Source organism: Protobothrops mucrosquamatus, unplaced genomic scaffold (assembly GCF_001527695.2).
Source record: "Protobothrops mucrosquamatus isolate PMUCROS unplaced genomic scaffold, P.Mucros_1.0 scaffold158, whole genome shotgun sequence".
NCBI lineage: Eukaryota > Metazoa > Chordata > Lepidosauria > Squamata > Viperidae > Protobothrops > Protobothrops mucrosquamatus.
Genome location: NW_015386522.1, coordinates 754,432 through 780,800, shown reverse-complemented (window position 1 = coordinate 780,800; position 26,369 = coordinate 754,432). Strand labels below are relative to the sequence as shown.

Sequence of the window (26,369 nt, the reverse complement as noted above, 5' to 3'; positions counted from 1 at the left end):
CACACAAGTACTTGTGCTGAGATAGAAGGTATGGCTAATAATGTACCTATGCAGGTTTTCCCTGCTTAAAGTGCAGAAATCTTCATTTCCTACAACTAAACTGTTCTTCCAGTGTAGAAGTCTATCATTTTCTACCTCAAACCTGTTTTCTCCCCACCAAGCTTTCTGTAATCTGCAAACGTGATGAGTATCCATTTGGTCCCCTTATCTATGTCATTTATGAAAATGTTAAAAGCACTGGGTTTTGCTCGACAAATCATTTTTAAAATGAATAATGGCTTAGCAGAATTTGTAAACTGATAGATGGATGGATGGATGGATGGACGGACGGACGGACGGATAGATAGACCTACACCCTTACATATAAGTAACATATAAATATTAATCACTGACTATCTTGAATACATAACGGAAAGAGGAAGCTTTAGAGTTCACAAGGTTAATACAGTATGGAACAAAACTGTGACTGAATCTGGATGTTCTGCTTTGGATACCATGAAGCCTCTTCCCAGAAGGTAACAAGGAAAACAAGTCATGAAGAGGATGTGTAGTGTCCCAGACAATCTTGCGGATCCTGCTCAAGCATCATTTATATCAGGGGTAGTCAACCTTGGCTCTTTTATGACTCGTGGACTTCAACTCCCAGAATTCCTGAGCCAGTCCACGAGTCATAAAAGAGCCAAGGTTGACTACCCCTGATTTATATGCTATGTCCTGGATAGAAGGGAGGGAACTGCCAATAATCTTTTCAGCCATCCTCACCACTCTCTGCACCGCCTTCCTGTCTGAAGCAGTGATGCTTCCAAACTAGACTGTGATGCTGTAGTGAGTTCATAGCTAAGTAAGAAATTGTCTGCCAAGCTGAATATTACAATGCATTGTACTATTTCCCAGTGTAGTGTTTAAAAAGACTTGTGAGAAACTATGTACACAGTTAGCTCTGGTTGAAACAAAATCTGATTTTAAAAGTTAGCTTGTGCTTTCCTTGAAGAGTTAAATATTGAATCTGAATACTAGATCACTTCCTCATACTGACATAGAATCATTTAGGACCACAACTGGGTATGGTTTTTCAACTAGCTGCAAATCCATAGCTAGTGGCGTCATCCATCCCACATTGTTTTGTTTTATTAAGGAGCTGTGGTCAACTTGATCAAATCCTTACTGAAGTCTGAGTGTACTACATCTATAGCTTTTCTTTGCTCTATTAATCTACGTACATCAAAAAAAACAACCCCCATGTTGTTTTTAACAAACCCACAATGACTTTTCTAAGTGCTTGCAAACTGATCTTTTCTAGAATTTCCCCAGATAACAATTTCAGTGTGATTGATCTGGAGCTTGTGGGGTTTGCCTTTTTTCTTTTTTAAGTTAGATATAAATTTATTGGTGCATTCATATATATACATAAAGCTTAGAGGCCTCTTAACTACCAAGAAATCCTGGGCAGCTTACAAAAAAAAAGAAAAACAAATGACACAAAAGAGATCATGAGTGGTCTGAAGAAAAACACATCAGCCCAAAAAAAACTCCTATCCAACAGGTGCTCAACTATCACCCAATCCCAAAGCCTGGGAGAATGGCCAAGTGTTTAATAGGTTCCTGAACATGATCATGGTAGGAGTCATCCAGATGTTGTCAGCTCTTTTCCAACCTTTTGGCATTTACCTTGTACTCCAAAAGTTCTCAAAGATTACTGTCAGTGGTGCTGAAATAAAATCTGCCAGTTTTTGATAGTTTAAATCTGACTGGTCCCAAAGATTCAAATTCATTTAAGCAGCTAGTTGTTCTTTCACCCATTCTTTGCCTATTTTGATTTAGATTTCTGTTCTGCTTCCAGTGAAGTTTCCAGCAACTGGGATCACTATTTTTGTCAAGTGCAAATAGGAATTAAACAATTCAGTCTTCTCTCTTTATCACCATATTGCCATTTTCTCCAATTGGTAAACCAACTATTTCCTTAATGTTTTTCTTCCTGTACAGTTTGACCATGCTAACACAAAATGTCTTCTTAAACTTAGTATTTGTATTAATATACTTTTGCTAATACCCTCATGGGAAAAACACATGTTTAAGCTAGTTCAGATTTAAAAATGAGTTATGGAAAGATGAATTGCTATTAGCCATATAGTTGTGTCCATTTAGTCTTCAATCCCATAATAGAAGTAGTATATTTCTACAAAATTTCTATTTATTTTCCTCAACAATCACTCAAATGCAGCTGATGTTATTGTTTTATTTTCCTTTAGCTTGAAGAAACAAATAATACATTAACCAAAGATGTGGCCTTTCTAACAAAGGAGAATTCTGAGCTAAATGAAAATCTTAAAAAACTTGAAGGAGGTATTTCATATTTTCAGTGACATTGTTTGGAAGAAGGCCAACGCCTTTTCAATACTATCTTATATACAGTAAATGAAATGGTCTTTCAACATTGCAGCAGCAGAATATGGTTTGGTATTCTATAGATATTGCTTTATAGATGTGGGGGATATTTTGGCCAAAAGATTAAAATATTATTGAACACAGAGAACTAATTCAGAGATTTTAAGTGTGATTGTAGTTATAGTCAAGAAGACAGGGTTCAATCTTTATAAATTAGGAAAAATGTGAGATAACTTGAAAATACAATGAGTGATTATCAGAATATATGAGAAAAGGTATAAGTGATCTGGTTTAATTTTTTAGGTAAAAATAACATTTTATGGAAGAAATTCATCAGCATTTTAAAATTTGTTTTAGAAAGTGCCTAGTGATTCAGACAATATTTCTTAATGGGATGGACGCTCATGTTATATAATCTGAGGCAAAAGGTGAAAGCAGATGTCTCATTAACTGTTACTGAATAGCTTGCATTAAACATAATTATGCAAAATCATCCGGTAGTTATTTGAAATGGGTGCCATCTTCACATCCATACATATGCTCAAATCAATGTAGAAATATTCTTGAAATAGTTTCACTAACCATTTTTAAGGTTTTGCACCTTCATGCTTTGAGTAGTGTATTTAAAGGAGAATTACAGATGGATGAGATAGATAGTCCTTTTAAAAATAAACCCTCATAATTTGTAGTTTTGTTTTTCTTGCCTCATTATTTCTACTTTTACTTTGCTTTGTGGTATTAATTTCTAATGGCTTTATTTTATTTAAGTTATTTTAATAGGAAATGAAATAAAGTTTCTTAGAAAACAGATTAGAACTCAAACAGAAAACAGAACTTAAGAATAAATAATATACAGGTAGTCCTTGACTTAGGACTGTAATTGGGACTGTAAATCAAGTCATAAATTGTTACAGTTGTAAGTTGAGGCACCCCTGTGATCAGAAGTAGTTTTCTTTTTTGTGGCAGCTGTTAAGCGAGCCCATTCATTTGAATGGGAGTTCTTTTGCTAGAAACCAGCAAACACAATTATGAACAGCATTCACATGACTGCAGAATGTTGCAGTGGGCCGTATAGTACTCATTCTGTGGCTATCATAAATTTGGACAACCAGTCGTAAGTTGAGGACTATCTTTAATGTCTTAGGTCAGGGGTCCCCAACCCCAGACTGTAGACCAGTACCGGGCCATGGGATGCCAGCAACCGGTCCACACAAACAAGCAAAGCCCCATCCGCGAGATGCAGGCAGCAAACAAAACCATGCATCCTCTGGTCCGCGGAAAAACTTTTCTCCATAGAACCAGTCCCTGGTGCCCAAAGGGGGACCGCTGACTTAGGTAGTCATCCTATATTTATTTAACAATGGGAACATTTTTTTTCTCGCAGTTAAGGATGTGCTGTAGGAACTTTTATTTTTCCATTGTTTGTCACATTGAATGCACACGCAATTTATACATAATTTTCAAAAACCAAAAATGGCAGTAACTTTAGCTTATCAGTTTGGACATTATGCCAGTTGGCATACAGATGTTAATTAGCAAATAAAGTGATTCTAGTTTTTTGGGTGCATTCCAAGTAATAACTACATAGTCCAGGCATAATTCCAAACTAGAGTTCATCTGATTTAAATACCATTATTATGTTTCATGTATTGTATATCACAGTGCTAGGTTCACAAACCACAGCGAGTCAAAATTATATTATGAATTAGGTTAATCTAATTCAACCAAGCCTGTCTCTGTTTAAAAGCTAAGCACTTCCCATCCTGTATAATTCTGGACTGAATATGTAGGGGCAGGTCTCTGTTCTGTTTCTATTCAATTAAGATTTAACAAGAGAGAGAAATTCCAAAGTGCATGTGATATTGAGGCAATAAAATTCTTAATTCTTAATTTTTTTCATCAAGAGTATACATTGACAAAAGAAAAGGAATTCAACCTAATTAGAACACAGTATGAAAAAAACTTGAACAATGAAAGGACACTTAAAACACAGGTGAGTGTATTTCAGAAGGTTGACGGAATGATCTGGGTGACTTACAATAAATATAAAAATAAATTATAAATATAAAAACTATTTAAAATTGCAAGAGTTAAATACAGGCCAATAAAAAAAAGCCCTTAAAGGCTTATGCAGAATGGGAGTGGAGCATTCTTTATTACTACACCAACTACCACCAGCCTAGTGCACCTTTATCAGGGCCCTAAGTAACCAGCCAGGTTTTAAGGCCCTTCCAGAAGGCTAAAAGAGTGGGGGCAAATGTCACCTCCAGTGGCAGGGAATGGGACCACAATAAAACAGGTTCATACAATAGCAGAAAAAACTACAGTATATTGATCAGCAATAGGGAGCCTGTTCCTCATTTCTTTTAATTGTGATTAGCTTTGCCTTGCAATGTATATACAGCTTTCTCATAAGCATTTGCCATTATTCTTGTTAATATTTAAGATACCTGTATAGAAAGTGTGACTCAAAAATCAATAATTAGATCAGTAATGAGTTGTCTTTCGTACAGATACAGTGTTTTCTGCGTAGGACATCCTAGTAATACATATGGTTATTCTACATCAAAGTAAAACTGAGAAACACTGTTGATAGACAGTAGTATCCTAGATAGTTCAATGGACTGATGCAATAAAAGGCAGATTACTACATTTATGAATATTTAGGTTGACAAACATTTAGATACACAAATACTTCCATGAGAGCCAATTTGTTGTAGTGATTAACACATCAGACTAAAAACTGGGAGATCATGAATTCTACTTATATTTTAGGTAAGAAGCCAGCTCAGTGATTTTGATCTAATTACTCTCATCTCTACACTATGTGTACAGTTATTAGGAGTGAGTTGCCTAATAATTATTCACACCTTGATATAGGGTGTTGATCTCCTTAGGCCATACCCTCCCTCATTACACAAATACACATCACCTGATATACTTATGTCCATTAAGCATTCACATTTATACAGTTTGGAGGTGAAAAATATGCATGAAAATGATATGGTCAAAATACTCACTTGCCTAATAATTGTGCATACAGTGTAGGAAGAAGGCAATGGCAAACTACTTCCAAAAATGTTGCCAAGAAAACTTAAGAGACTTGCCTAGGCAGTCACCAGGAGTGAATACTGACCCATGTACAAAAAAGTGCTTCCTTAGATAGCTCATGGTTATTCGTATGAGTTAGAATGACTTAGGCCTATAAGTGTGTTCCAGATGGAGGTGAGATACATATATTTATTTATTAACTCATTTTATATTGTGAAATGTTAACATTTGAGGTTGTTTTATAAAGTAAATGATGAAATGGCTTCCAAGAGAAGATGTTAATTAACTCAAAGTAAAGCTATTAATTATCTACTGTGTCTTTAATAGACTAAGCTGAGGATGTTCTTCACAAAATATTCAGGTGGTAAAATAATATTTGATATTTATTGTCTACATATGCTTACATTCCAAGGTTAACTTGTTTTAATGTGTCTACTTTGATGTTTTCTTATTTAATATGCAATAGGCTGTCAACAAATTGGCTGAGATTATGAATCGAAAAGATTTTAAACTAGATAGAAAGAAAGTAAATATGCAAGATTTCAAGAAAAAAGAGAAAGAAAACCGAAAGTTACAGTTGGAACTTAACCAGGAAAAGGAGAAATTTAATCAGATGGTAATAAAATATCAAAAGGAGGTTAATGAAATGCAGGCGGTAAGACTTTCAACTTAATTATCAAATAGATTCACTTATGTATTCTCTTTGAAACCCAAACTTTATTTCATATTTAAAAGATATATCAAATTCAGTTGGTCAAACATTGTGGTTAATTTGTATTATTTACTTAAAGGGACAATATGTGATAGGGCAGTGAAAATATAACTCTTCTGGGTTGATGAATCCATTAAGTATTCTAGAATATCTCAGAGAAAGGAGAACAATCTGAAGGCTGAATATGTTATTGATTGGTAGGCCCCCATTGCTGCCTTAAATCCCTCTTAGGTTGCTGTTACTATAAATAGAAAGAAGATCTAAAAAGAGAAGCAATTTGACATTATTTCTCGAGCACAGTGTTGTTTCTCAGTCCTAATTTCTTATTTAGAACAGAAGAAATAGTATGCCCAAACTACTTGATAGTGGAGTCCTTGTGCCAGTAGAAGAAACATTCTCATACCTAATTCCACTTGAGTTGGGTAATCTCTAAGGAATTAAGATTCTATATCAAATAGAACTTTAAAGATGACAACCATGAATTTCACTAAATCTTATTAAGATTTATTGAGAAGAAAGGGATTGAATTACAAAATTTTTATCAATTAAACTGTTACCCGTATAAAAGCAGAATATTCCAATGTACATTATGGTAGATCTTTCTCTTAATTGTTTCTAATTTCAGTTCTATTATATGGAAACTATTACAAATTATCCATAAGAGCATTTTATGTCCATCAATTTTCCTTGGCAAGTGGAGTCTGTCAACATTGCTGCATGACTGAAGGGCATGATTCATTATCATTATTTTTCTGGTCTTTCTATCCAGAGCTTTTAGTTTTGCTTGATTCCAGTTCCATCCTATAACCAAGCTTGAGTCACAACTGAAAAGAGTCTAGATGAAGCATGCCCGCCCACAGGCTTCATCTAGACTCTAGACAACTATAATGTGGCCCCACAAGATAAAAAATGTTTAAAGGAAATTGGTTATTTATATATACATTAATATTTTGCAGTCCAAAACAATTCTTCTCTCAGTACGGCCTAGGCAAGCAAAAGGTTGGACACCCAGGATCTAGATAATCTTTTTAATCCAGGCCCTTCTGTAGGTAAAGCCCCACCACTCTCTCAACTAACCTCTTTAAAAAGGGAAGGTTGGAGACAGGCTGATAGTTATCTAAAATATCCAGCTTCTCTAATGGTTTCTTGAGGAGACAGTGTACACTTTAAGATCCCTTTGTTCAAGGTAACTTTCACTAATCAGATGAGACAATAGGTGATGATCAATAGGTGATGGAGATAACATTGTGAGAAACATTCCACTTTCTCAGGACCCACATGTTCAAAAGTCACCCCAGTTCATTTCACATGATAATTTTTTTGTCATCTCTGCTGACTCTGGGCTTAGTCAGCCAGTATCTGAATATGTGCAGTGTTATCCTCCAGATACTATGCAAACTTGTTTCAGTGGTCTGGAAATTCATTTTCCCACCTAGCATTTCCCAGCAGGGACAGAATAACTTTAAACAATATGCTTTACAATATGCTCCGTTAAAGTGATATAAATGGAACATTGTTTATGAATATTGACTTTACTGTTAATTACCAGCTGAATTCATATAAATATTGGAAGAATGGTTTACCCCATTTTCTGTTGAATACAGCAACTGGTGGAAGAGTCCACATACAGGAATGAACTTCAGATGCAGCTGGACAGTAAAGAGAGTGATATAGAACAATTACGTAGTAAAATTTTAGATTTGCAGCAGGGCATGGACTCTACTAGTGTTGCCAGCCTTCAGGCTGATGAAACAGACGGAAGTGTTACAGGTAAGAAAGTAACTCTTTGTAATTCTCCATCATGTTATACCAAAAATACAGGCAGTCTTCAACTTATGGCCACAAGTGAGCCCAGAATTTATGTTGCTAAGTGAGAAATTTGTTAAGTAAGTTTTACCCCATTTTACAACTTTTCTTGCTACATGTGTTAAGTGAATCACTGCAGTTGTTAAATTAGTGACACCGTTGTTAAGTGAATCTTGCTTCCCCATTGACTTTGCTTGTCAGAAGGTTGCAAAGGGTGATCCATGACACTGCAACCGTCATAAATATGAACCAATTGTCAAGCATCCAAATATAAATCCCATGACCATGGGGATGTTGCAATGGTCTTAAAGTGTGAAAAATGGTCATAAGTCACCTTTTTCAATGCCTTTGTAACTTTGAACAGTCACTAAATGAACTGTTGTAAGACGATTACTACCTGTACTATCCTGTTTAGATAAGATGTCAACTTTTAAATATTAGTTTTTCTTTTTTGTCTATTTATATTTTATACATTTGTATGGTAAATGAAAATAGATGTTATCATCACAAAGATATATGAATTTTTATATTTGCATCATTATTTTGGACAAAGCCATACACCTAATAATTTCTCTTAATATGTAGCTTATCATCTTCAAATCAAGAGCCCTTAGTTCAAAAGTAGTAACTTGAATTTGGATGTATTGTATGTTTTTGATATTTTTTATATGAGAATCAAGAATTTCATCAGCTAATTATTAATTTTTAATTAAGCTTCACATCATAAATTCGTTCTTTCATTTTATCATTCTCTGTCATTTAAAATTGAATAAATTGCTTTTTTCTTATTCTTTATATCTAGCTGATTCTTCCCACATTCCTTATTTATTTCTCTTCTGTTCTTAACTTCTGTGAGTAATGGGACAAATGGGGACTTCTTGCTTGCTCTTTTGCACTTTCATTGTGGCTTTCAACTATTATATATTTATACAAAATATTTAATTGCTCCCACTATATTATGAAATTAGGAATATAATTTTTGTAAAACACCTTTATGCTGAAACAGTTGCCCATTGAGATCCTGTCAACTAGGTTAAAACACATCCATTGAAACAGTGTTGGATATAAGTTTTATAACATCTTTGCAGATTTTGCAATAGTGCCATGGTAAATGAATTTGTGACTAGGCATGAAAAAAAGCTTCAATCCTTGTTCTTATTTAGCTAAGCTTATTTGTTGCTATTTTATTAGTCTGTTTGATCATTGCTAATGGCTGCATGAAAGCAATCTTTTCTTTATAATTCTATGCGAATAAAATGTTAACCAATATATATCGTTTTTTAATACAGAATCAAGAATAGAGGGCTGGCTTTCAATACCAAACAAAGGGAATATTAAACGTTATGGGTGGAAGAAGCAGGTATCCAATAACTTATCTTTCATGAGCCAAATCAAGTACTGATTTTGACTTGAATCTAGAGTACAGATAAAGAAAAATTTGTATTTATAACGGGAATTAATAAACTCAAATTCAGATATAAAACTTTACAGTTACAAAAAAAATAACAAGAGAAACTATTACATGAAATCTTGTCTGCTATTAAAATAATTTTATCTACAGTTTATATTTAAATATTTTTATAATTTATATTTATCATACCATGCAGAACTTACAATTATTTAACCCAGATATGAAAATATTTTGATACTAATGCATTAAAAGTGTTATCAAAAATGTAATTTGGCTAAATAAAATATTTTATATTACTGTGTTTACCTTTCATTGTAATATACAGGTGGTTAATTTAAATTTCTATAACTGCTCATGTATACAAGACTTCATGCCTTCTGTTTGCCCAGAAAATTTGACTTGCTTTAAATGATTTTCATCCCAAGCAAATAACATAGACTCTAATGTGTCTTTTCTTTTCCTTTTCCCCCACAGTATGTTGTGGTCAGCAGCAGGAAGATTCTATTCTATAATGATGAACAGGATAAAGAGCAATCTAATCCATCTGTGGTATTGGATATAGAGTACGTTTTTCTAATATCAATTTGAGATAAAAGTAAAATAATTTTGAAGTCTAAAAAGACCGTAGGTGATTGTTGAAGTGTAATTAACTTTAATTACCCTTCTTCCTAATCATTTTCCAAATTATTTTCTCTAAACTTTTAAAAAGTATATTCCGGAACATTCTTGATTTAAAAACACTTCAATAAATACTGTAAATAATTGGAGGCAGTTTGGGCATGGAAAACAGCTTTTAAATACAGTAGTCAGTAGAATCTAGTAGATATTGGAGAGCCATGTTATTCTCCAATAGTAAGAAAATTCGGAGTCTGATAGCATCTTTTCACACTAACACATTTTATTAAAATGGAGAAGCTTTTATGAGCTATATCTCACTTCAGCTGCAATGGAGTGACTAGAATGATGTATGAATTTAATTTGGGTTGAGGATTCTAGTTATGCAGTTAACTTCATTTCAATTGTGCTGACAAAATTTTCTTGTTTCCAAGATGGAAAAGAAATAAGACACTCCATGATAGCTCTCAAAATAATTATGGAGGGGCCTTCAGCAATTTCTTGTTCAGTTATGCTGGGAAACTCACATGCATCAAAAGATTTTATGATATTGCTAAACACAATGTTTATTTAACACAATTTAGTTGTTACTGCTACTTATATTCTCTCTCACATATAATCTGCATCTGTATAACTAACCTGTCTTCTGTCTCTTCCTTCCTTTTCACCTGATCTTAATTTAAACCTACATCATATTAGTCACTCCATTGCATCTGATGAAGTAGCTGTAGCTCTCAAAAGATTATGCTTTTTAATAAAATGAAAAGATGCTACCTGACTCTTCCTGATTTTTGGAATCCAGCAAGATCCAGAAATAGAATTCTTGGAAAAGGATGGAGTATTTTGAATAACTGCCTGAAAAGGAACATTATCTCTTAACTCTTTTTTTATCCAGTATAATATTTGTTTCCACATAGTAATAATCTTGTAATTTATACTTGATTATTTTTGGTTGTGCAAACAACTTGAGCCAAGTTTTAGTGGTCATAAAGATGGATTTTCTCTGTGACATGGTTTATACTGCTTGAGGGGAAAATAGTGTTTTTAGAAGATGACAGAATATTCTTCTGCCAGTATTTTGTGCATAATGAGTAATATACATAGATATATCCAATCCTCCCTGGAGTTCTTGTTTTAAGATGATTAAAAGAATAAAAATTGTGTTCATTTTGGACTTTGTAAAAATCTTTTAAAATTAAAAACTTCAGCAGTATGTATGTTCTCAAAATAAACTGTTTGATAGTAAATATAGACATAAATAATGTTTACAGTCATCAGTTTAAAAAACAGTTGGCATTCTTTTTCTGCTATTCTAATGTATTTTTTTCATTTATGAATATTATGTGTTGATCAAGTGGTGTGTTGCATGGGCACAATAAGGAATATCCCCTATGAATATGGGATATTAACATTAAATAGTTAACATTTTATTGTTAAACTAGATGATAAATTTGCCTTGTACTGAGAATGATTATTAACACAATGTAATTTCATTTTAGTAAATTGTTCCACGTAAGACCAGTTACACAGGGTGATGTTTATAGAGCAGAAACTGAAGAAATACCTAAAATATTTCAGGTAAAAACATTTGCATATTTGTTTTTAAATATTCACTACTTATACAATGTCAGGGACTGACACAAACTTTTACTTTTTTTTTGTTTTGCTTTATTCAGATCCTATATGCCAATGAGGGAGAGTGTAGGAAAGACTTGGAAGTAGAATCAATACAGCCAGTAGAGAAGACAAATTTTCTGCATCATAAAGGTCATGAATTTGTTCCAACTTTATACCATTTTCCAGCCAATTGTGAGGCTTGTGCCAAGCCTCTATGGCACGTATTTAAGCCACCCCCTGCAGTGGAATGTCGGCGATGCCATGTTAAGTGTCACAAAGATCACTTGGATAAAAAAGAAGAATTAATAGCACCATGTAAAGGTATGGCATGATACAATTGTTTTTAACTATTGTTCAGTGTGTTTTTAATAGTTCCAATACACTGTATGCATGTATGAAATTATTGCTGAAATTGTTGACCTAAATCCTGATTAATTTACCTGGAATCCAGTGTGTGTGTTTGTGGGTGCGTATGTATGTATGTATGTATGTATGTATGTATGTATGTATGTATGTATGTATTAATCTAATTGAGTTCAGATGGATTTGTTTTTAAGCAAGCATATGTTACATTGTTTTTTGCAAGGACAATCTGTTTATTGTTGTCTCAGTCATAATCAAATCCATCATAATTAGAGAATTAAGATCTTCTAAAAACATTTTAGCTAATGGACAGTAATACATATCCATATGTCTCTCCACTTTAATCAGAGGAACTTCTGTGTTTTTTATCCCAGTAGATAACTATCTGCCCAATTGGAATATATTCCTTAGGAATTAAACTGGTCTATTTCCAAAGGGAGAGAGGAGTTGTAAGGTTCCAATGAGCTTCCAATAAAAGTTTCAGATGAACTTTAATCAAATACAACTTTAGCATTTTGAGAAAATGCTGTGCCTGTCTGGAATAGTAAAAAGATGGTATTGCTATTACTGATCTTTGCATAATCTTGATGTGCCTACATTTGGTGGAGTTATGAAAAACTACACCGAAATATTTAAAAATTACCACTTGCTCTATTGTCTGATCATTTAACCATCAGGATGAACTCTTAAGATGCTGTGCAAAAATTCAGATCTTAATTTTAGTATAATTGATCTCAAGTGTTTCCTTACAACAATACATAGGTAAGCTTCTCAGATGAATCTTAGACACTCAGCGCCAGACTGTTAGTGAAAGTCAGTAAGCTTTTTAATAAAATAATTTGTTTTATCTTTTATATTTTATGTATTTTAAATGCTGTTTTGTGCATCACTACAGGCTCTCATTGGAAGAAAAAGCAGATAGTGATGATAATTAATATAATTTGCAAGCAAAACGGGCTGTATATTCTTTTTCTCAAACAATTTGGCTCTGTTTGTTTTCTTCTCAATAGTAAGTTACGACATAACTTCAGCAAGAGACATGCTGCTGTTGGCATCCTGTCAGGAAGATCAGAAGAAATGGGTTTCTCATTTAATAAAGAAGATCCCCAAAACACCACCATCTAGTTTTGTTCGTGCTTCACCAAGGACTCATTCCACAAGATCTACAGCAAATCAGTCATTCAGGAAAGTTAAAAATACTTCTGGAAAAGCTAGGTGAGATATGAACAGACTACATTTTAATCTTTTTCCTAACAGAAAATTAACTATAAATAGATTTTAATACAAAAATATCAATGAAAATTATCAGTATATTATAACGTTGTCACAGTGATATAGATAAAGTCATGTTCAGTAACAGAAAATATTATAAAACTAAATACATGAAATGTTTCTTCTGTAAATGTTTTGCTACATATAAATTAAAAATCTAAACTGGGTATATACAGTCTTTTGTGTTTTCATGTGAAACTAGACATTGTGGTTTGTAAATTACAGCTTATAACTCGGGGCAATTCACAATTATTTAAGAATCCATATTAAAACAAATAATGGCTGTACAAGCAAAGTGCAGCATACAAACCCAGTCCTAGTATATCTAGTATACTTTCAATCATATATGTAATACAGGTAGTCCTCGACTTACAAACATAACTGAGGCCAAAATTTCTGTTATTAAGTGAGACATATTAAGTGAATTTTGCCCCATTTTATGACCTTTCTGGCCACAGTTAAGCGAATCACTGCAGTTGTTAAGCTAGTAATACAGTCGTTAAGTGAATCTGGCTTTCCATTGACTTTTGTGACCTTTTGTGAAGGTCACAAAAGAGGATCACAGGGACACTACCATAAATATGAACCACTTGCCAAGCATCCAAATTTTGATCACATGACCAAGGAGATGTTGCTATGATTGTAAATGTGGAAAATGGTTATTTACTTTTTTCAGTATTGTTGTAACTTTGAACGGTCACTAAGTGAACTGTTGTAAGTTGAGGACTACCTGTGTAAGGTTTAAATTATTACTTCTATTTATAAATAACATTTACTCTTAAATGGATACTCTGTGAATTATGTGAACTAAGCATCATTCATTCACTCACTCACTCACTCACTCACTCACTCACTCACCCACCTTGTGTGGTCAAGTCTCCTAAACAGAACAACCTGTATGCACCTGGCTAACATCAAATTGAAACAACTACAGTATATAAAAACCCAAAAAACATGTTACAGAAGGTACATATCCTAAGTCCTATCACTGATGTTTTTTGATAGAAGCAACCCGTAACATACTCATCCTATCATATCTTGTGGGATGGGCAACAATAATTGGAAATAGACAGTTTTACAAGTATCCTGCTATGTGTCATTAAGGACTTTATAGGTGATAATCAGCTCGAATTGCATCCAGAAACCCCTGCAACTTGTAAACCACTGGTATTATGTGGTTGTCCCATGGTGCACTTGTAACTACTTTAATGACTACATCCTGGATTATTTGTAGCTTCTGAATGGTCTTTGAGGGCAATCTCATGTAGAGCATGTTACAATAGTTCAAACAGGAAATGACAAGGCATAAATAATTATGAGCAGAACTTGTTGATCCAGGAATAAACACGGTTTCTGCACAAGATGCACAAAGACTCTCCTGACTATGAGTGCCATCTGCTCCTCAAGCTGGAGCTGATAGTCCAGGAAGACCTTTAAGTTCTTAGAGAATGCAACCCGTTCTAGAACTAATCCCCAGTTCTAGGGGACATTACTGTGAAACTTACAGAAACTCAGTTTTTTTGATGGATAAACTAAACCTTGTTGTTCCACAGACTATATGCTGGGAGAAAACCTTGATTGTGTTATTTAATTGGGCAGGAGTAGAGACATATAGCTGATACTTAATCTCATTCTGATGGATGACTTCACTCAGTAGATGTTAAATAGGTGTAGGAATGAGTAGAACTCTGAAGACATATGGAAAGCAAGGGCATAAGCCTGGATTTTGCCTCACCCGCAATCAACAGGAATTGGCCTTGGAGGAAGGAAAACTACCACAGTATCATGACGCTCATTCAAAACCTTCTAAACCTATCCAGAATGATACTATAGTCGATGGTATTGAAGATTGCTGATCAAAAAAGATCATGATGCACCACCCATCTCAAACTCGCCAGAAATCATCAGTGTCATCGGTACTATAGTGGTATGATCCCCAGGTCCAAAATGCAACTGAGAAGTCTCCAGATAATTTTTTTATGCAGGACCTTTGAAGCTGCAGCCAAACTACCTTCTCAACAACAACTTTTAGAAAGGGTAGGTTGGAGGCAAAGCAAATATTCTCCACGACCATTGGATTCAGCAATGGCTTCTAGAAAATGCTGATTGGATTATCTTGTCATCCAAGGATGAGTTTATGACCACATGCTTCTAACCATCTGTTTCCAAGGAGGCCTTGGTTAGTCAGGAAGCCATGGATTTAATACAGAGATTTATAGCCCCAAGAACCCCCATCTACTTCCTTAAGAATAACAACCTCATTCTCTTCCCATATAACTAAGATAGACTGTGCCACAGTCAACTAACTCCATAGGATCTGCATAGTTGAAGTTTAGTACAGAGTAAATTTTATCAAAGATATACTTTGGATAAATCTCAGAACAGCCCTACTGAAGTTCCCCTGTCCCCTCCCTTCTCAAGAAATCTTGGGTCACCATGAACAGAGCCAACAGCAGGATAAAAATGGAAAAATCATTATGTGTTACTATTCTTAATAGTATGAGGTAATAAAAGTTTTTACCTGTTTTTGATTAGATTTGTTCTTCATCTTTCTCAGGTGAGATTCTAGGTATCTTTTTTGTCATTTTATACTTCCTCTGAAATCCAAGAATCCATAAACAGGGAGACTAACCCACTTATTCCACTGTCATCCTCTAATTCCAGGCAGTGACTGAAGCCTCAGTCAAACTATGCATTCCTCTAAAATGCATGTGCCTAGGGCAATATAATCTCCTAGGTCCTTCCTCTTCTGGTAGGGAGAAGTTGTGGAGAGTTCCAAGGCAATCAGACCACTCTGACCATGAAAAGAGACTGATGTTAGCATTCTCCACTTTCAGTTCACTTCATTACTTTGTTGGACCTGCTTAAAGTCCATGGTTACTATGGTGGCCATGAATTCCCAAACTACTTCTGAGTTCACACCAAAAGAAGGCAGATCTGAATCCTCCAGTACTATAAGTCTGAGACCTCTTCTGCCAACCTACCAGCTTAAATATCAAACCTGCTTTGCTACTAATTATTCTTACCATAATTTCAGTTCCTTTGAAGCATCATCTCCACTTCTACAATAACACAAGATACCATCTTTTAAAAGTCATTTTGATTCCACTTTTATTCCATCTCTTCCATCATTCCTTTTGCTTCATTTGCACATTGTGTAATTTTTATTCAATCATGATTTCTGTAATACTGATTCTGAAATCAGAGAAGTCATGCAAAGTTATTTTTATTTCATTGTGGAGGTTGTGTTAATGATTAAGTTTCTCAACGTCTTTCTTAAAGCACAAATTTACTTTATTTAGTATTTAGTTCTAAGATATTAGTGCATATAGTATTCAATTAAACATTCTTCAACTGTAATTTCTGTAGCATCCTTGAAATTTAATACTGTAGCTTTCGGTGTTTCTTATTGATGTTATTTGTCAGGGAGCAGGGCTATTCATAGATGTCTACACTGATACTTTAAAAAAATGTCCTCTTTAAATATAAAACAATTGAAATAACTAATACTTAGGCAAAACATTACTATCTTACTAAAAGTATTATTGCTACTTTTAATTCTGATTTTTTAAATAGAATTTGCAGCATGTTTAGCATTTTCCACCTATTACTAGGCAGAGTTTTTACTGGTTTACCTATCTAATCCTAGACATGATTTTTTATCATATAGAGTGCTATATCACTTGAGATAAGCTAGGTGCTATGCATAAATAAAGTTTTGAGTGTGACAAAAGTATGTAGAATGGATGAAAATCCATATGAAAGCTGCATGTCTCTCAAACATTCTAAGAGAGTAGAGATAGAACAGAACACTTCAGCACACAAGGAATTTGTCTCGGTACATAAGGGTGTACATGCAAAACAACAGCAATAATAATCATAATAATGATACCAATAACAAAAGATAGTAGAAAAAATGAGAAGGATAATAGTAGGATCCAATCTGGGTTGGTCACCAGACCCAGAGATTTAGTCTTCTGAGCTTTCAAACTCATGCTGGAGCCTATCTACCGGGAACTTCTCTCTACATCTATAAAACCTTCTATACTTTTCTAAAAAAAATTACTAACCAGATCTAACAATATTCTTTGGGAGCAGTTCATGTATATTCGTAGCTCTTTCATCTGTGAATCTCATTATTTAATTCCTAGGCATTTTAAAATCTTGATCTCTTAAAATATCCTCAGTTTAAAAGAGAGATATTTTTTCTTCACTTTGCCAAAACTATTCATTTGTTGTTGTTTCTCCTTTTTTTGTTTCCTACTCCTCATGAATTCATATTTTGGATTGACCTCCCATTTTACTCTGTAGTCAGCTCACTTCTCCTAGACCACCATTTTTTCACACAGCGTATAGTTAGTTAACCTTCAGGGCATATGGCAATTATCATGAAATGTTAATTTCTAAATCTCAATAGGTCAAAGGAATATGGATCTGTGGGGGACATTACTCATTCAGAGAATTCAAGTTACTGGTGAGTAGCTTTTGCTTTTAAACCCACTGGTACTTGTGTCATGTAACAAAAGTAAGAAAGCAAAATTACTTTCTTCAAATAATGAAAAAGGAACTTTCTCAAAGTAAAAAAAAATCTTGCCTAATATTTCTCAGACTCTTGGGGTTGTTTTTAAAGAAATCTGTTACTTTTACTTCCCTTGGTCCTTTTATATCATTTGCTCAAAATCTTTGTTATGCTACACATTATTCACTTTTTGATAGTTTGTAACAGAAGAGTATGTGTATCTTCAAAACAATCTTAATTCTACTATGCAGAACATGGCATGGTGATGGAATCCTATCTTATGAAAAGTACATTTCTCTTAGTACTTTTTACTGCTTCTCTATCTTATGGGTACATGTATCTTTGTTATCGACAACCTTATCTAACATTAGAAAAGTTGTTGTAATTCTGATCAATATATTTAGGGCATTGCTTAAAATCAAATACATTTCATGGGTAAGTAAGATAGAGTTCAAGAAAATATTCCAAGTTGATCACAGTAGTTTTGATTATGATAATTTTTTGTAGATAGAAAAGAAAAAGTCAGTAGTATTATATCATTTGTAATTTGAATGATGAACTTATTTCTCTTTCCTTAAGAAGATTAAAGCATTTTACCGGGACTTTCAGACATTGCTTTTTAAAATTGTTCAAATACTGCAGTTAGCATAGAATAGGATGCAAACTCATTAAGTCAGGCTTTCCAATTTTGTCCAGAGTTTTGTACAATCTTCTTGCTCTTAAAATCTAATAAACTTGTGTCATAATTGAACTATACATCCAGCCATAAATACTTTAAATACATTAGGCATGAATTTATTCATTTTTCTAAGAAAATCATCTTAAGTCTTTCTTGCCCCTTTTCCCAATTCTGCCAAGAATTATGTTAACCTTCCTTTGTTATTATGAATTGTTTATCAATCCTGGTATTATTGTATAATGAAGAGCCTATAATGTTATCTACATTATAAGAGATGTACAAACCCAGGTACAAAAGAATCTTATTTAAACACTGAAAAGTAAATAGCTTTGCATGGTATACCAGGAGTCAAGATTATACAAGATAATTTTGGTGAGTTCTGGTAATTTTAATACGTAAAATTGAAAGAAGGGACACCTGCCCACAATAATGAAAATACTGTAACATAACTTTGAGAAACAGACACATCTTATTTTGGCTCAAATAACCCAGTGGAACAATTATTTAAATTTCTGTACTGAAAAATGCCACTCAGTTGGAAGAATTATTTTAGAACATAACCATTGCTTTAGAAACTGGACTTAAAAGGGTGTTTTGTAATTTATACAAATAAGCAAAAATAATAAAAATCTGTCACAACTGTTCATTCCTGCTTTGAAAAGTTCCTGGGAACAGAAGTTTCAAATTTTAATATTTATTTATATCCCATTTATTATTTTTTATGAATAACTCAAGGCGGTGAACTACTCTTTCCTCCTCTTCTTTTCCCCATAATCCTATGAGGTGGGTGGGGGCATAAAATAACAGAATAGCAGAGTTGGAAGGAACCTTGAAAGTCTTCTAGTCCAACCCCCTGCTCCAATAGGAAACCCTATACCAGTGAAGGCGAACCTTTTAGAGACCCAATGCCCAAACTGCAACCCAAAACCCACTCATTTATCACTGGGTGCCGGGTGGGTGGGGCCGTGGTGGTCATGGCAGACTGGATGGGCGGGGCCAGGGAGGGGGGGCAGTCCCTCGCCATCTCTGGGGCACGGCACGCATGCCCACAGAGAGGGCTCTGAGTGCCGCCTCTGGCACGTGTGCCATAGATTCGCCACCACTGCCCTATACCATTTCAGACAAATGATTGTCCAATCTTTTCTTAAAAATATCCAGTGTTGATATTTTTCAACTTCTTGAGGCAAGTCATTCCATTGATTAATTGTTCTAACTATCAAGAAATTTCTCCTTGGAGTTGATTCTCTCCTTGATTAGTTTCTGTCCATTGGGAGATTGACTTGGTCCAAGTCACTCACCTAGCTTTTATGCCTAAGGCAGGCCTAGAACTCACAAGTATCCTGATTTGTAGCCTGATGCCTTAATCAGTAGACCAAATTGGCTTGATCTTAAATATTTAGTAATTTAATTACTATGCTCTGTCATTCCTTTATCAATAGCTTTATTATAGATGGGAATCTATTATTAACTAGCTGTACCCGGCCACACGTTGCTGTGGCTCAGTCTGGTTAAATTTACGTCCAACAGATGGTGCTGTTTTTCAAAAAAAGCATGTTTTTACCTGTTACAGGTGTGACATCTATATAATAGTAGATATATAAAAACACGCGTGTATTCGAATGCAATGTTGTGTCAAAATTTCAAAGCAATCGATGAAGAACTTTTGGAGATTTAAGATTTTGAATAAACGAACATTTACATTTTTATTTATATAGAGGATATAGATATTAATATACTGTAGTATATTAATTAACTTTAAAAACAATGAACAAGAAGTGAGGGGATCACAAAATCATACTTGCTGTCATAATTATTAAGAAAATACATTAACTATGAAGAGGTTCTGGTTTTCTCAACATGAATATTTTACACATATTGCTGCAGGTGCTTTAGTTTAAAAGGTAAAAATAATATTTTCTTAACTCTACAATGTAATATGAAATGATATAAAGATCTGTAATTCTGTTTTTTTTTTTTGTCTTGTTTATTCCAGTTAACAATATATGCAAGCTTCATGGATCTGACATGATGCAGTCTGAGAATGGTGGACTTTTTTCACCATACAGAAGTGTTCAGACCGGTTGTTCTTTCTGATACAACTTTCACAAGCTTCAGGGCTAAGACTGCTGTTACTCACTCCTCCTTGCTTTGGCATAAAAAGCTCGCTGAGGGTATCTTATTGCGGGTTTGCCTTAAGGTAGATTAGATTAATTATTACTATGTAATGCAAGTAAAAGCAAATAAAGCTTAGGGTTAGTGCTGCCTTTAGAAATTCCTGAATAATAAATAAATGCTTGTCAATCTTAATGGAATGTGGTAAGCTTTTCTCATATCAATGAGAATGAGAGAACTCTTTACCCTATGAGAGGGGTATTTATATTGGGATAAGCACACAGACTTGAATATAGAAAGAAGGTATCTCAAACTGAGAGAAGCTGAAATTTTCATTGAAGACTCGAAGTTGTGCTAAAGCAGCAAAATTTGCTTGAAAACAAAGCCTTATGTAATCACTTGAACATTCAGTGCCTTTTCTGTATTGTTATTAATGCTAATCATTCGTGATAGCTCAAAGTATTACACAGTTTGCTTTACAAAATATTAACTTCACATATTGGTAAAGGAGGAGAAAATGAGTAATTAAGGTAATCTATGCATTATTACCAAGCCATACAGAATTGTTTTTCAAGTGGCGTGAGAAGTAACTGTTAAAACAACCAAGTTTGGAAATATATTTTGGTTCATAATTTGTATAACATGTTTCATTTAAAAATTTGAAGTGTGAATCACAGTAAGCATACACATATGCCTATGTATGCTCCATTTAACATGTAAATTATTGTTAGAATATTTTTATTGGTTGTTGCCTTTTTAGTGCCTTATTCTGAGAAGTCTTTTACTGCCATGTCAAATGAGTTTAGAAAGTTCAAATACCTATTGCTATGTGTCAGTAGTTTTATTGATTGAAATATTGTAGGATCTAGTTCCATTTTCAGTTGTACAGTCTTGAATAAAACTGTTGGTTACCACAAGATAATTTAATCATAATACAAATAGTAGTAAACATTTTTACCATGAAAACAAATTAAATCTCTGTAACATGTTAAAATTCCAGATAAGGAGTTGAAATACTTTTTAAATTCTTGTCTTGTAGCAGGAATATTATTATGGTATTAACCGTATGATTTATTTTATTTCTTAACCAAATACCTCTTTAGTAATTTATAATGGCTTTGCAGTTATGTATTAAATAAGAAGCACTGGAAAAATGATTCGTCTCCATGGCGATTTGCATGTTTCAAGTGGTGATGAAAGCCTTAGCAATAGATATGTAATAAGCATATCTGTTAATACAACAGTAGTGACTTGTGCTCATTTAATACAAAATAAAACTAATTTATGAAATAATTATTTTGAAAATGACTGTGGTATTTTTCTCCAGAATACTGTTCCTAGGAAGTTTTGGAAACTGTTATACTTTACAGATGACCAACTGTTAGCATATTTAAATCTGATGCAACTTGATAATTTTTTAAAAATTAATTTTTTTATGTCATACTACATTTTAATACAGGGTAAAGTAGTAGAAATCGCATAGGATATTAAAGAACTTATTTTGATAATTAAATTGTTAAATCCATTTACTAAGCACATAATGATTTCCATCAGAAGCCTTATACCAGGTACACAGCTCTTACAATATTATATTTACATGAATTTTAATTTATGCATAAACCATAATTATTAATAAAAATGTCACATTGATCTCTACATTGGAAATCAGTGATACTGCTCTGTTACTATATACAAATAATATGGACTCTAGCAAAGCTTAGGTGAATAATAGAAATGAGAGAAGATTGACAATGAATGCTGAAAAGTTAAAAGACTTTAGGAAGTTAGTGTAGTTAAAGAAGGCCAGAGGAATTTGATTTTGTCAAAGCGGTTTGAGAAAAGAGGACAGAATGTTTGTGATAGGAAGGTGAAAGACTGTGGGATGACTGACGTGTAGTGTGAGAAGGCATAAAGATCAGCAAGTGGAAAGAAGGAACAAAGGAGGATTCATGTGCTTGAGATAGTATAAAGCCAAAGAGATGGGATTAACTGAACTTTAAAGTTTTGTAACTGATTCAGAGTGTGGAAAAGGGTCCACAGAGTGGTTAGATAGACTGATAGGCCTGTAGTGAAGAAAAAACTTAACCTTGAGAGGAAACTGAGAAACTAACCAAGGATATGGTTACTGAATTTGATTGTTTCCTGGTTAAAACTATTGGAGTGAAAAGGTATGAATTTGAAATATTTTGAGCTTGAAATGCTCTACAATACTCAGCATTGAAAACAGCTGCCCAAGCTGCTGTAGAAGAGTTCTGATCTCTAAATGGTATCATTTTGAGTTGGAAACATTTTGTCAGAATAATGGCAGATTGCTTCTAATAAGGTTCAGAACAACCCATTTTAATCTTGAATTGTTTTATGCTAATTAAAACTTTAAAATTAAGGGTTTTTAAAAGAAAAAATACATACTGTTTCCATGAAGACAAACTAGAATAAGTTTGAATTTTTTTAAAAAAAGAATAGGTATAAACATTACCTGTAAATATGTAATTTTCAATGTTCCTACCACTATTAACAACTTCAGTAAATGGGATGAGTGATGCCTAATAGGAAGACAGAAATAATCTAAACAATACATACCCAAAGAGTAGCTTAATAACACCAAAACTGACATAGAATTATATATTATAGGGAGAGGTATATTGATGCAGAACAATACTAGCCCATGTATGAAATGTTGACATGCATTCTGGAGAATTATGCCTAAGCCCAAAATTTAGATTACTCAATTTGTTTAATCTCCAGGGGCTATTTTATAATGTTAAAAGAATTCATTCCTGTGATGTGTATTTGTAAACATCTAATCATGCCTGATTGTGAATTTGGTGTCAGGCCCCTCCCTGCAGTGTCAGTAAAGTGTGTGTTTTAATGCAACAATTCCAACTATATAATGTATCAGATTTTGTATTTTTAGTACTGTTAAGTTTTCATTTTAATAGTTTGTTCTTTGGTATTCCTCAACCCATATGTATATATTTGCCACCTTATAAATCCATTTCATGAATCATTTGGAGTAGCTGTTGCCTGTAAAACATTATGCTGCAATAAAATAAACCAATGAATCTTTGAATTGCCAAAAAAGTTGTTTTAGTGCTCCATGGCTGTTTCAGAAGTGTGCTTTCAATAATTAGTGGGGAGGGGGGAAACTACTCAATATCACACCTTTGTACACATTTTATCTTGTGGACATCAAAAACAAAAACTAATTTTATTGAAAGTTTTAATTGTTTTTTTTTAATTTAACAATGGATGGGGGGAAGGAGAGGGAATCCAAGATGGCCAGTTGGGAAACAATTGGAGCAAAGGTGTTTAAGAACATTCTTTTTTAAAAACAAAAGACAAAACTTTGCATTCAACAACCTTTAAAAGGATTTGCTTCTGCAGTAAGAGCACCAGCAATATAACATGTTGATATATTTATTTTCCTGTATATTTTATCATATTTATTATTTTCTTCACATTGAGGAGAAACCCATTTGGAGAAGAGTGAAAGAAGAGTGTGCAAGTGTGAGTGGAAACATTACTCTCTAGGCCAGACATGTCAAACTCGCGATGTCAAGTGACGTCGTATGACGTATCAAAGCTTTTTCTCCATTGCTGGCAATGGGGTGGGTGCAGTTTCCTGGTGACGTGTCTGGCCCGCAGGCCGGCAGTTTGACACCCCTGCTCTAGGCCAGGGCTTTTCAACCAGTGGTACGGTACGGGTACCACCTGTGGTACATTGACACCTGGCAGGTGGTATGCGACCATCCTAGAAAAGTAGTGGGGAAGGGGAATGATCTGAAGCAGTGGCAGCACCGCACAAACCTCAGCGAGAGATGGCTGGAGCTGCAGGGCTGTCAGGGCTCAGCGGAAGCGCCAGGATCAGTGCCAGGCTCCAGATGGAGCTCAGCGCTGAACCTGGCGCTTCTGCTGAGCCAGAAGAATGTTGCAGCCTCTCCAGGGTCTTGTGATATGTTGCAGCCTCTCCAGGGTCTTGTGATTTACATTCAGATGCTTGGCAACTGATTCATATTTATGACTGTCACAGTGCCACAGGGTCTTGTGAAGTGACCAAAACCTGCTGCAACCACCCAGCAGATGGGGGGAATAAAAACCAAACACCCCCCACCCCACCCCCGCTGCCAATCCTCAACAGAAATACAACAATGAAAACCTCAGACAGGAGGAAGAGTGCAGCCGGGCGGGCAGGCAGGTGTCTTGCTCGGCTGTGGCTTGGGGGGGGCACTTTTTTCAGTGCCATTGTAACTTCGAACAGTCACTAAGCAAACTGTTGTAAGTCGAGGACTACCTGTACTATATCACTTTTTTCCTTTTTTTTTTTTTTTTGGTCATCAAGTTTTTGACATCTTGCTAGGCGACTGGTGGTACTCGGATGTTGCCATATCCTAAAAGTGGTACAATGGGTGAAAAGGTTGAAAAGCCCTGCTCTAGGCCATATAAAAACAATGACAACCAGCCTATATCTACTATATATTCTACCGAAACATAAAGCCTTTTAGAATATCAACAAGCGCTGGTCTTTTATTTCTATACCAAACACTGGAAATGAATCATCAACTCCTAATTATGAATAATAGCATTAGGCTGTTATTTACATTGATAAGAGCCAGTTTGGTCTAGTGATTAAGCATCAGGCTAGAAACCAGGAATCTGTTGGCATGAAAGTTGGCTGGTGTCTTTGGCCCAGTCACACACACAATCCAACCTATCCTCAGTCTTGTTGGGAAAATAGGGATATTAGGTATGCTTGCTGCCTTGAGTTACTTATAAAAATAATAAAGGCAGAATAAAAATAGATAACATTTATATAGTTCCCTACTACTGTCCCTATTAAACATTAACGGTAGTAGTTGATCTGTGATCATATTGAGTATAATCCTCAACATATTACCACAGTTGGGATCAGAATTTTCATTGCATTGTGCTCCATTTTATAACTGTTTTTGCCCCAGTTGTGAAGTGAAAAATCCTGCTCCCCATTGACTTTGCTAGTAAGAAGTCACAAATGGTGATTCAACAATAATACAGACAACTTGCATGTGCAAAGTTTGCCAGCAGAGTGTTTTGGCACGCTCAGCAGCAATTCCTATTGGCTTTCGAAAACCAATAGCGAGAGTAGCACAGCTCATGCAATAGTTGAAAAAAAATATCAAAAAAAGGTGCCGGAACACCGTTCTGAGCGTTCTATGAGAAAAAAAAAGCCCTGCAAATATCTTCAAATATCGAAAAGGAGGACATGTAGGAGGACACTTTTCAAGGGAGGGCAGACCTTACAAAAGAACTGTCCTCCCTAAAGGACGGTTGGTCACCTTATGATTCTTATGTCCTTAGAATGCTGCAACTGTCATAGATACATTGCCAAGTGCTCCAATTTTGTTCACATGACTGTGAGTATGCTGTAACAGTCGTAAGTCACTTTTTTCTTTAAAGAAATTTTTTTTATTGATTTTTTCCATACATTCAATAGTATTTGTTCAACAAACGTGCTGTCTGAGTTAACATATGCTAATACATATTTAGTTCCTAATCTTTTATTCTTTCCTCTAGCCATCGATAAAATAAGTCACAAGTTTGGTAATATTTCATTGTTTCTTTTTCTTTCAGTCTCTGAGTCTGTCTATCCATCTCCGCACAATTCTAATTTTTTTTTTATTATTTCTTCATCTGATGGTATTCCTTCCATTTTTCCAATACTGCGCAAATATAATTCTTGCCACTCTTGTAATATGCAAAGTCAAATATATGCTTTGTTTACCAGTCTTTTCTGGCATTATATCTAATAAAAAAAGTTCAGGTTTAAAATCTAAGTGTTCTCCCAACATCT

The 26,369-nt window shown here is 34.4% G+C and overlaps 1 protein-coding gene across 1 annotated transcript in view; it reads left to right on the top strand.

The window, feature by feature from the left end:
* The window catches only part of ROCK1 (Rho associated coiled-coil containing protein kinase 1), an 84,910-nt gene extending 61,287 nt beyond the window's left edge, over nt 1-23,623 (top strand). The window contains exons 24-34 of the mRNA XM_015813475.2: nt 2,250-2,343; nt 4,290-4,378; nt 5,903-6,091; nt 7,753-7,918; nt 9,244-9,314; nt 9,840-9,928; nt 11,480-11,558; nt 11,657-11,918; nt 12,971-13,175; nt 17,650-17,706; nt 20,424-23,623. Coding sequence (XP_015668961.1) covers nt 2,250-2,343; nt 4,290-4,378; nt 5,903-6,091; nt 7,753-7,918; nt 9,244-9,314; nt 9,840-9,928; nt 11,480-11,558; nt 11,657-11,918; nt 12,971-13,175; nt 17,650-17,706; nt 20,424-20,427 — 1,305 coding nt within the window. The 3' untranslated portion in view covers nt 20,428-23,623. The remainder of the gene's footprint in view (nt 1-2,249; nt 2,344-4,289; nt 4,379-5,902; nt 6,092-7,752; nt 7,919-9,243; nt 9,315-9,839; nt 9,929-11,479; nt 11,559-11,656; nt 11,919-12,970; nt 13,176-17,649; nt 17,707-20,423) is intronic.
* The last annotated feature ends 2,746 nt before the right edge of the window (nt 23,624-26,369 follow it).